Source organism: Pteropus medius, unplaced genomic scaffold (genome assembly GCF_902729225.1).
Source record: "Pteropus medius unplaced genomic scaffold, Ma_sr-lr_union100, whole genome shotgun sequence".
NCBI classification, from domain to species: Eukaryota; Metazoa; Chordata; class Mammalia; order Chiroptera; family Pteropodidae; genus Pteropus; species Pteropus medius.
In genome coordinates this window covers 22645-34688 of record NW_024340851.1, presented here as the reverse complement: position 1 = coordinate 34688, position 12044 = coordinate 22645, and the positions used below count along the sequence as shown (strand labels likewise).

At 44.6% G+C, this 12044-nt stretch overlaps 1 protein-coding gene across 1 annotated transcript; it reads right to left on the bottom strand.

The window, feature by feature from the left end:
• Nucleotides 1–2184: 2184 nt before the first annotated feature.
• Nucleotides 2185–2804, bottom strand: FGF16 (fibroblast growth factor 16). Its single transcript, XM_039849594.1, has one exon. It carries the CDS (start codon nt 2674–2676, stop codon nt 2185–2187), a length of 492 nt encoding a protein of 163 aa, XP_039705528.1. The 5' UTR covers nt 2677–2804.
• Nucleotides 2805–12044: the final 9240 nt, after the last annotated feature.

Genomic DNA, 12044 nt, shown 5'->3' with positions numbered 1-12044 from the left:
CCAACAGGTTATTATTTGGAGTCGGGGTTGCTCTTGGGCTCAGCCTGACTTGTTCTGAACACATGGATTCCAGGGTAATCCTTGGGGGCCCTGCTCTCCAATTACAACAAATAGCTATTTACTTTACATGGCCTTTGGAGACTACCTCCTCCCCCCAAGCAGAAATCTATAATATTTTATATCTTAAGTCTGGCCTACTTTACCCTGCTGGAATGTTGACTGCTAAAGCACTTATGGAATGTTAAAGTTTCGATTTATTGAATACCCTGGCTGATTAACTCAAATGTGGAGGGAGGAGTTAGCAAACTCAAACGCCACCTTTTTCTTTGCCAAAAGCTAAACTGAGAAAGAGTAAATGTGTGTTTGAAAGTTGGCAGGGGAGGTTACAAAGAGACAGCTTCGACCAGTTATCATTTCCTTTGCAGGAAATACATAGAACTGCCAGGAAGCCAGTGGGAAAGAAAAAAAGGTGATGCAGAGGTGGTCTCAGGCAATATTTTTTGTTTTGTTTTGTTTTTTAGGAAAAACCAAAAATGAAGCAGTCAGTTAAGCAGCAGTGAAAACATCTCTTCTTCCTGCCATTTTTATTTCCTTTGGTTTCTCCTTAAACTTAACACCCTTAGCAGGCCTAAGATATGAAAAGAAATCAAGATGTGTCCTTAGGGAGGTAATTAAAGACCACTTATCCCAAGAGCCTATGACTGATTTATGTTGACCTTGTAGGTTATTGGGCTCAGCTTAGGCATAGAATCAGACAAACACTTGTAGCTGCTAGGAGCCAAGCTCATAGTTTCTCCACCTCTGCTGCCCCCACCCCATATTTCTCCATCACTTAATGATTTTTCTTTCATATATCAGAAATAAGCTACCCCAATATTTTTAGGCTATTTCTGGGAGGCTTTGGGGATCTCTGAGGCCAAGGTGGGAGTTTCATTCCTCCTGAAGAGGAACAAAAGGGGACTGCAAAGTCACAAGCGATGGAAGGGAAAGGAGCCAAGTTACCACTCTCTCTTCCTCCACCCTACCTTATCACCCTTTTGAGGACCTACTGCAAGTTTATACAGACACCTGCATCCCTCCATTACCCGGACCCCACACACAACTTACTGCACTCCAGCTCTGTGAGTGCATATTTCCAAGATGACATAGGCCTCATTAGGGTTCCTGCTAGCTCCCAGCAAGGAAGACCAGTCCTGGCCCTAAGTTGTTTGTTAGACTTGGCCTCTGCGCCCCCGCCTTTTCACTGCGCACTCCAGATGAAGCTCTAGCAAGGCATGGGGAACAGAAGGATGGGGAGGTTTGGGGGGAGTAGGGGAGGGTGGGAAGAAGGGAACAGTATCATGCCTGAGGGTAGGCAAAGCCTCCTATGGGTTTAGGGATATAAGGTCTCCTTGGGAGGAAGTAGGGGCATTGAGGGATAGGAGACCGAAGGAAGGGTTGCTGTCGCTGCACCTGAATAATGGTTTAGTAGAGAATAGGAAATTAAAAATAAAAGTGGCCAAATTACCGAGGTGTGAACACATTTCCTTAGAAACCTAATGATCTCCATCTAAGTTCAAGGTTTATATTAATTGTATTCTGTATGTTAGACAAGCAGCTGTGCCCTTTGAACAATCTGCAGAATGGCGGGCTGTGAAATCCTGGGTGGAGTTTGAATGTTTCCTGTCCTGGGCCCAGGAGACACCTGTTTCTGTGGCTGGGAGTGGGTCCAGGAGTTTCCTCACTGAGGCAAGGTGTCCAGAGGTAGCTCTGGGTTAAAGATGCCCCAAGGCTTATGTCCTTACACAGTGGATTCCGGGAGGCTTTCCTAGTCTCTCCAATACCCAGTTCATGCTGTGCTGTCTGAATTAGACCCACACCCAGGCACAGCAACCCAGAGGCAGGCAGGTACCCTGGTTGTCGCGTCTCCATCTGCCAAAAGAGAATTGGGCGCGGGCCCCCCGCCCACCACATCTATAACCCAGGAAGGCTCCTGCTCCTGGCAATCAGCGGCGACAACTCTGCTGCCTTCGAGGCTCGGTCCCGCGCTGCAGCCGCGGTCCCTCTCTCAGATTCACCTGCTTCCATCTGATGCACAGTGTCCAGGTCCCAGAACGATCCCCTCACACCCAGGGGAAGAAGGAAGGGTGGAGTGGGGAAAGACGAGGCCCCACCTCAATGCGCCCCCGCCCCCTTCCAAGCGTCTTAGGGTGCCAGGCGCCCTGACGCCGCGCGGCTCAAGTCTGAACTGGCGTGTCCCGCCTGTCCCGCGTCCCTGGCGGCCTCCTGCCTCAACGGGCCAGGACGGTACCGACCTGGGGGTGGTCCGCGGGCCCCCAAGCCAGAGCCTGGAGCCATAGCCGTCGGCTCCCTAGCGCGCGGTCCATCCGCTCGCCTCCCGACCCTCCCAGCCGCGTCCTCACCGAATCGGCTGTGGTCGTGACGTGTGCCGTGTACCGTGCCATTGGGGAAGATCTCCAGGTGGAAGCCTGTGCGGCAGTACAACTGGCGGCGCCGCAGGATCCCCTTCAGGTGGGCGAAATCTGTGGGCGAGCCGCGCTGCAGCTTCCCTTCGATCTGGCCCAGGCGCTCGTTCAGGAAACCGGGAGAGTCAGCTAAGGGCATGCTCCCCAGAGACGAGGAGAAACCGTGCAGATCCCAGTCCAAGGAAGCGAAGACCCCCCCCACCTCCGCCATGGCGGGGCGCGTGGGGCCGAGCCTGGACGGCGGGGCGCAGACTGCCTCTCCCGGTAGCGGGCGTGGACGATCCGCCGGCGCTCGCTAGCTCCGCGCTCTGCCGAGTTGCAATCGACGTCTGTTCGCGTCCAAGCAACTTCTCAGTGGCGGGGAGCTTGGGGCAGCACGCTCTTGACCTTGCTTTCAGTCAAAGTGCCGCTTCCCCTCCGCACCCATCTCCCTGGGCCTCTCATAGCTGGCTTCGTCGAGCTATCGGATGCAAACAGCACTTTATATACATACCCACTCCCCTTACATTGACATATTGGATATTTAAATACAAGCCACACCTCATTGGCATCCCCTCGGAGATTGGTGTGTGGTTTAACTCTTCTTTTTTTTTTTCTTCTTCTCGTATCCATTTGGCTCTTTTTGGGAAAGGAGGTGGAGGGGGGAGAGAGGGAGCGAGCTTCACTCCCTCTTTTATTATGAAAAAATGGCAGGAAAAAGCTACACATTGCAGTGAGGCATAACTGCTTTTGGCAGGTTTTTCTGAAACTGCTGATGAAATAACGGAGCCCAGTGCGTGGAGGCTGTTGGCGGCCACCGCCACTCAGGCCTGTTGCGTGGAGGTCTGTCTGCTGTGCGGGGGCAGTCCCCACCTTCCACGCGTCCTCGGGCTGCTAGCCTTGGGAAAATGTCGTAAGACCCTGGCCGGAGTTTCACGCGTTCCTGAGCCCCTCTTGTTCCCTGGCTGGTCGGAAGCCGCAGAAGGGGTGCCTGGCCTGGGACAGGGGCTCCCTGGTTTTATTGTTCTGTTGCCCCCAACCCTAGTCATACTCCCCACCTGTAGGTGGGCAGGGGGCTGAGGAAGAGAAAAATCCGGAAGCGAATTCAGTTGCAAAATTTGGGATTGGGGGTGGTGGCAGTCCCAACAGGCACCAAGGCGGGGCCTTACGGGGTTTGGGAGGAGCGGGGAACCCCACTGAGGAAAGACTTTTTTTTTTTTTTTTTTGGGTGGTTACGTTACAGCTTAGGAGGAGGGGGAGTAATAAATAGAAAGAGATCTTTTTGAAAAATGATCTCCACTGGCTTTCTGGGCGCGCCTTTGCAAGGCTCTCGAGAGTAAGCTCAATGAGAGACCACTGGAAGCCTGGTGGGGGCTTCCCCCCATTCCTTTTCTTGTTGGAAACAGGTGTTTCCTCGCTCTGTCCTGTGCCCTGCTCCAAGACATTCTATCAGGAAGAGCGGCAGTTGGGGCGGGAACTGGCAGCAGTCAGGGCAACGAGCAGCGAGCGTCAAGACGACCTGGGAGCAGGTGCCCGGTCTGCTCCATGCCCCCCGCGCCCCTGCCTGGTACCTGAACCCTGGGGCCCCTCTCCGGCCCTGGCGCTCAGCGTCCTGCTTGCCTCTTAAAAACCGCGTTGTTGTTGCTTGCAGTGTGCACCCACCGCGGGCTCTAGCCGCCTCCCCACGTTCAGGCAGGAGAAACGGAACATAGCAAGCAAACCGCGTCCCGCCGTTGCAGCGCCTCCTGCTGGAGAACCCGTGTCTTGCGGCGAGTTTGAACGTGGTCTCCATGAAAGAAGACCGACTCAGTTCAATTGAGTTAGTGCAACTGAGGTCCTGCCATGGGCTACCACGTGCACCTCGTGCTCACTCTCTGGTACCTTAGCAATTCTTGGTTTAGAACATCGTGGCTTGCTTCTGGTGTATCTCCCAAGCTTAGTCAGAGCCTCCAGAGATAAGTACGAGGCATGGCGCATAGTAGGTGCTCAGAAATCATCTCCTGATGTGCTCCTAGTAATAGAAAACACAGATGCAAATGGTCTTGGCACTGTAGGGGACACAAAAATCCAAAAGATGGATCTGTATTGGAGTATTTATGGGTGAAATAACAGCCTATCTGGGATTTGCTTTAAAATAAACCAGAGTGAGAAGGCACAATGAGTGGAGAAGGCAGACGATATTGTTCATGTGTCAGTAACTGTTGAAGCTGGGTAATGGGCACATGGCTGTTCATTATGTATTTCCTCTATTCTCTATATAAACACACACGTGAAATTTTCCATAATAAAGAAACTTTGAAAATAGGATTGACATAAAACAACAAAGAAATCATTCCTTCTTCATTCTTCCCTTGGAAGAATTTGTGGATTTAGTGAGAAGGTGGGGGAGGAGGGGCAGAGGTTAAGACACGTATATAAATGACTAGAATCCAGGGCAGTGTAAGATGCATATTGCTGTGTGGATTCAGAAAGCAGAGAGAAGGCTGATCTAGGGATTTAGGGCTGGGTTCTGGACCAAGGTGGCCTTTGCAATGGATGGGCTTTGGAGGAAAGATGGAGAGGATTTTGCAAATTCAGGTGGGCCACTTCCAGGAAGGGGAAAATAGTAACGAAGCAAGAGGAACAATTTTAATTGATAAAGACTCATTCTTGGGGGGTATAGTGAATGTCAAATGAAATACTGAAAATAAAACTGCTTTGAGAAGTACAAGATGTAAAGGATTTAAATGTTTCTATGATGATATACATCACACATTGATAATAATGAAAGGCCATTTCCTCAACAGCCACTTTAGGGAAGTTCTGCATTCTTTGTACCCCAACATTCCCAAAGTCATCAACCACAGTTGCAGATTTGAAATCTTATCTGATCAAAGATCAGAAATACAAACATTCCATTGCCCTTCTGGGGCTCTTTTGAGATTAAATTGACTGATGATTCTATTTTAAATGATGTTTCCATGAAGTATCCCAATTGAAAGATCACTTTCATGCAAGTTATTTAATTTTCATAATCTTGTGGAATAGGAGGTGTTATTATCTCTACTTTAGAGGTGAGGTTAAGTGACTAGCACAGAATTATATAGTTAATAAAAAGAAGAGTCATAATTTGATCTCAGATCCACTGGGGGCAAATTACTCTCAATTTATAGGCTTATGCAAAGATCTGCATGTTGAAGACAGTTAAAATTTCAGAATACTTTGGTTTACAGAAAATCCTCAGCAGGAGACAGCCTCAGGCCAGGGTTGTGCTGGATATATGAGATGAGAGAAAAATGTACAAAAAGAAGCAACTCTCACTAGATTCAGGACTTCACTTGTAAAGTGAGGAAAACTGTACCCCTTCACAGTGGTATTGTGAGGATAAAATGAAATTACTGCAAAGTGCCAGCATTCTGGGCACATGGAAGATACTCAACATATCTGCGATTCTATCCTCCTTTTCCAATACCTCATAGGATTGATATGAAAAATATAGCAACCTATGTGAAAAGGACATGGGAAAAAAAACTCTTTTTTTTTTAAAAAAAGATATTAAAATATAGCTAACATACAATATTGTATTAATTTCAGGTGTACGCCATAGTTATTCAACATTTCTATACCTAAAGAAGTGATCACCATGATAAGTCCAACAACCATCTGACACCATATAACACTATAACAACATTATTGACTATATTCTCTATGTTGTACACCACATCCCCATGACTTATTTGTTTTATATCTAGAAGTTTGAACCTCTTATGCCTCTTCACCGTTTCTGCCCCCCCTTTTTTTTGATTTTTCAATTATAGTTGACATTCAATATTATTTTGCATTGGTTTCAGGGGTATAGCATAGTGGTTAGACATTTATATACTTTATGAACTGATCGCCCTGACTGATCTAGTACCCACTTGGCACTATACATAGTTATTACCATATTATTGATTATATTCCCTATGCTTTATATCCCTATGACTATTTCATAACTACCAGTTTGTACTTCTTAATCTCTTTACTTTTTTAACCCTGCCCCACAACCCCTTACCAATCTGGCAACCATCAGCTTGTTCCCTGCATCTATGAATCTCTTTCTGTTTTGTTTGTTTATTTTGTCCTTTAGATTCCACATATAAGTGAGATCATATGGTATTTGTCTTTCTCTGTTTGATTTATTTCTCTTAGCACAATACTTTCCAGGTCCATCCATTTTGTCAGAAATGATAAGATTTCATTTTTCTTTATGGCTAAGTAATACTCCATTGTATATATATGTACCATTTCTTTATCCGATTGTCTATTGATGGACACTTAGGTTGCTTCCATATCTTGGCTATTGTAAATAATGATGCAGTGAACATAGAGGTGTATATGTTTTTAGAATTAGTGTTTTGGATTTCTTCAGATAAATAACCCAAAAGTAGAATTGCTGGGTCAAAAGGTAGTTCTATTTTTATTTTTTTAAGTAAACTCCAGACTGTTTTCCATAGTGGCTGTACCAATTTGCATTCCCACCAACAGTGCATGAGGGTTCCCTTTTCTCCACATCCTTGCCAACACTTGCTGTCTGTTGATTTATTGATGGTAGCCATTCTGACAGGTGTGAGGTGATAGCTTGCTGTGCTTTTAAATTGCATTTCTTGGGTGATTAGTGATGTTGAGCATCTTTTCATATATCTATAAAACAAAACTCTTTAAGAAAAAAGAATGTTCTGACAGGCTATAAGTGACTAGAGGCTAGAGGACAACCTGCTGGGATCTGTTCCTTGAGGAAGGAGATAGTGATGCTTATTATTAGCTGGTGTCCCCCCGCCCACACACACATATGGACACCCAGGAGGGGAGAAAGGATATCTGGAATTGTTGCTCTGCCCACTTCTTCATTTTCCTGACAGCTTATAAATATTTTTTTCCCCTCTTCCTAATTTATTTTCCCTGAGTAGGGGTAGGGAGAGCTGTACTCTGGGCAAATTCTGCAGGGAGCACAGTTAACATCAATTACTCCTGTTTACTGAGCATTTACCTTGAGTTAAGCATTGCCTTGAGTGCTTTATGCATTATCTCCCTAAGCCTTATTGCAACTCTAATATATAGTTTTATTCACATTTTACAGTCAAGGAAGCTAAGGCCCAAAGATATTCAATAACTAATAACAGAGGTAGGACTTGAACCCTTGATCTTACATTAGGACCTAATCACAACACCACACTGCCTCAATCTATTTACATTAAAGAGAACTTGTATTGTCCTTTGTCCTTTGTTCTTGTCTCCCCTCTCTTTCTGCTTTCCTGTGGACAGTGGTATAGTCTAGTGGTTGTATACTCCATCTCTGGTATCAGACTGCCTGGGTTCAGGTCCCAGCTTGAAGCCATTCTAGGTGTTGAAGCTTCAGTTTTCTTCTGTTCAATACAGATGATGGTGGTAATAGTCATCACTTCATAGGGTTTCTGTGAGGTTTAAATATAATCCTACACAGGATTACATTTAAATATAATCCTTACATGTAGGAACAATAACCATTTAACATGTTCCAGGCACAGGTTTAAATATAATCCTTACATGTAGGATTATATTTAAACCTGTGCCTGGAACATGTTAAATGGTTATTGTTCTTAATATTACTTACATCCTACCTGGCCCCAGTCATATTTCCTCCCCAGGTTCCCTCAAACTATGTTCATTTTTTCCTAAGGGAGAAATAAAGTAGATGAGAGCATTGGTCAAGTCACCCCAAAGCAATCAATTCCGATTGTATTACTCTTCTGTGTAATATTAGGTCAGTCTTGTTCTCTCTCTGAGCTTTAGAAGGCCCATCTCAGAAATGTAGTCACCTCTGTGTGGGCAAAACAAGAAATCTCTCACTTGTACAATTCCATTTATTGAGCCTCTTAAGTAGTAGTCCCTGCAATAGTCTTCTTATCTGCAAGGGATATGTTTCAGGGCCCCCAGTGGATGCCTAAAACTGCACATGGTACCAAACCTTATATGTACTATGTTGTTTCCTATACATACATATCTTTGATAAAGTTCGATTTATAAATTAGGCACAGTAAGAGATTAACAATGATAATTAATAATAAAATAGAACAATAATAAAATATAGATAAAATAAGGGTTACTTGAACACAAGTGCTACAATAATAGTGACAGTTGATCTGATAACCCAGCCAGCTACTAAGTGACTAATGGGTGGGCAGGCAGCATTTACACTGTGGATACGCTGGACAAAGAGATGATTCACATCCCAGACAGGACAGAGTGGGATGGGGTGAGATGTCATCACACTACTCAGAACACTGTGCAATTAAAAACTTATGAATTGTTTATTTCTGGAATTTTCCATTTAATATTTTTGTACCACTGTTGACTGCAGGTAACTGAAAGCAGAAACCAAAACCATGGATAAGGGGGAACTGCTCTATCTAAGTGCCTTACATTTAAATCATATCACACCACCACGAGGTAGATGATATTATTACAATTTTTAAAAGATGGCAAAACTGAGGGCTAGAGAATTTCAGTAACTTGCTCAAGATCATATAGCTTATATGCTCAAACCTGGAGAGTGGCTCCAGAGACCATGTCATTGGTCACTACACTACTCCGAAAAGTGTTGGGGTCTTGTTCAAAAGAGAAAGTGTTATACACAACTCAATCCTCTTCTGGACATGGAAAACCCAGGTTAAAAGAGCAGTCTCCCCGCTTCCCACTCCATGTGATTTGTAGCTAGCATTTGAGAAACCTGCAAAAAGTAGGACTACCTTCTGATCTCCCTACCCCCAACTCTAGGGACCAGAGAAGAAAAGAAATCTCGTTGGCTGGAACAAGCCCCCATCTTTCCTGTCTGGTTAATCTCCTGCAGTAACACTGGGCTACAAGTCTCCTTTGTCTCTGCTGTCATTCTACTGTGGGCCTACCTGTAATGGGGGTGGGTAATGGATCATTTTTTCTGGCTATAACTCGCCATTAGTAGGCAGGTGATGACATCTTTGTGAAATGATCTGGTAGTTCTTTGAGGGGAATGAGACACTGTAGAACCTGGCTCTAACCCTGGTGTGTGTGACTGTGAATGCGGGTATCAGTGATGGCTGTGTGTGTCTGAGGCTGGGTATTGGGGGAGAAGTGTGGGCAGAGACTATGATTATATTGGTTTTCCCAGCAAAAATGTGTGCTTATGTTTGTGTTTGTAACAGTGTGCAGAAGAATTCGCATGTGTCTGTGTAACAGCAAGTGTTGTGGGTTCAAGGTGTGAATAAGTGAATGTAAGTATGTGAATCTTTAGACAGTCCCTGCTAATTAGCACAGAGAATATATATGATGATTATGAAGCTGAGTTCATTTGAATCCAAAGTTATTTTCTTTTTTTGTTTTTAACCTGAGATGGTTAGTTTGGCCCCATGGCCTAAGAGTAGATTCACCTCAGGAGATAGGAAAGCTAGTTGGGGAAGGGCTCCTCTGAGGACCTAGTTTCCTTGGAGCCTTGCTGTGGTGGCCATATAACATCTCTTTCTTACATAAACAAAGGAAAAAAGCAGGGTCTTAGGATCAGCTCTTTGCTTCCTGTCTATGGCCTCTGATTATCATTACCTCCTTCCTGCTTTGCTTCTCTCCCCCTAAAGCTACAAATTTCAACCTGTTTCTGTGAGGGGTTTGAATCCCATCAGTTACACTCTGATTTCTGGGAAGTACAACATTATTCACTGCATTTGAAGTTATAGAAAGAAATGAAAAGTTCTGGCCTGTTCTCAGATCTGCTGGTGCCATAAGCTTCCCTAAGGATAGGTTGTATAACCCTTGGCAAATAAAAAACGATGCTGCAGAGTATAGGCGTAGAACAGAGTTAGCAAATAAGTCTAGTTTACAGTCAGTAGTCACTCGAACAAATCACTAGAAAAAAATGTACATCTGACAGGGGTGGATTGTGGTCCTAGCTCTTGCTGAACTCACTGTCTAGGGCTTTGGCCAAATTATTTTTTATCTGTGGGCTTCAGTTTTCCTAATTGTGAAAAGAAGGGGCTGGACTACATCAATCTTCTCAAATTTTTATTTATTTATTTTTAACTGAAGTAACCTTAATGACAGAGGAGAGTAAAAATGAAATCCCCAGCATGGGTAAGGGAGAGGGATGGTTGAGGTAACCCAAAGCTATCTACTGCATGCTATAAAGTGTCTTTGGGGTCTCATGTTTTTTTCCTAAAAATGTGTGCAAAGTTTGCATTCTTCTCCATGATGCAGACATATTTGTCTTAATATAGAAATGTTTTAAATTTCTTATACTCTAGTAAAACCGACACCCTAAGAAAGCATGCCATGTTTATCTTGTAGCTCTGTGGACCCCCTTGGCACACTGCCATGGACCTGTAGGGGTATGCATATCCCAGTTTAAAAGTCAGAGAGTAAATGATTAGGATTCCTTTCCGCTCTAACACTCTGATTCAATGACCTGGGAATACCTGTGTCTTTGGTAGCTGTTCCCAAGAATGCTGGAGTTTTTGTTTTTGTTTTTGTTTTTTCTTAAATGGCTGCGTCTGAGCACTCCATTTTCTAGTCAGTTATGTAAAAAGAATGGAAACCCCCGATTTTGTTTCTAAAACAAGCATCTTTGTTGTGTCTTTGCTGAGCCCCAACTACAGGCTCATGATTATGTTAAGTGTCCGAGGGGAGGTCAAGAAGGAGTATTATGGTATTATTGTGGAGTCTAAGATAGCTTACATGAAGCAACAGGGGTTAAGAGTTTGGTGAGTTCAGTAATAAATTGTGTGGTGTAGATTTTAAGTGCTGTAGGAGATTGAGAAGCAGAACACAGATGTGCTTCTTGGAGGAAGTGATAGGAGAGCAAGAGAGAAGTTTTGAAGAATGAGTGTGCTTTAGATAAACGGATGGACGAGGAGTGGCATTCAAGCCAGGAAGTGGACATGAATAAAGGTCTGGAGACTGTGTTCAAATTGTAGTCTGCTTAGGCCTAGGCCAGAGTCTTGTTCAGTGGCAGGTGGCACAGAAAGCTGAAATGGGGTCTTTCTTCCCCTGGGCAGGAATTATTAACTGCTTATCAGTCTACTGTCTTTTTTTAGAGGAGATTGTACCTGGGGCTGACCCCCTCTTTTACAGGGAATAGGAAATCTCTGGAACAAAACAAAACAACCCTCAAAAAAAAGGATTTGGGGGAGAGAATGAAGGATAAAAAGATATTTATATGACTTCATATACTGTCATCCAATCCAATCTGAGATTAGATGTTGGTTTATTCTCTAAGCCATTAGATTCCTGGTCTCTGGGGTACATGTTATTTATTTTAATTTTCTTTAATTTATTGGTAAAGTTCATTTCAAGAGAGCCTGGGTAGTTAGTATCTGCGCAGTGCATATGGTTTGAGGCAGCCTAGAATTCAGGGGGTTCCCAGCCCCTGTCCATGTTGCCTCAGAGCAGAGCATTAGGATCAGAGTGAAGAAACCTGCCCAAGACCTGCTGGTGGCCAAGAGTGGTGATGCCAGAACTGCCTCAGAACTTAAGGAGAGAGATACACTCCAGAGGAACAGAGTTGGTGGCAAGGGGAGGCTTCAACAACAAGCCCTGGGATGACTAGTTGTAGGCTGGCAGTCAGGACCAGGAAGCCTG

Coding starts and splice junctions, on each gene's coding strand:
- FGF16 (XM_039849594.1), bottom strand. CDS start 2,676: ATGGCGGAGGTGGGGGGGGTCTTCGCTTCCTTGGACTGGGATCTGCAC.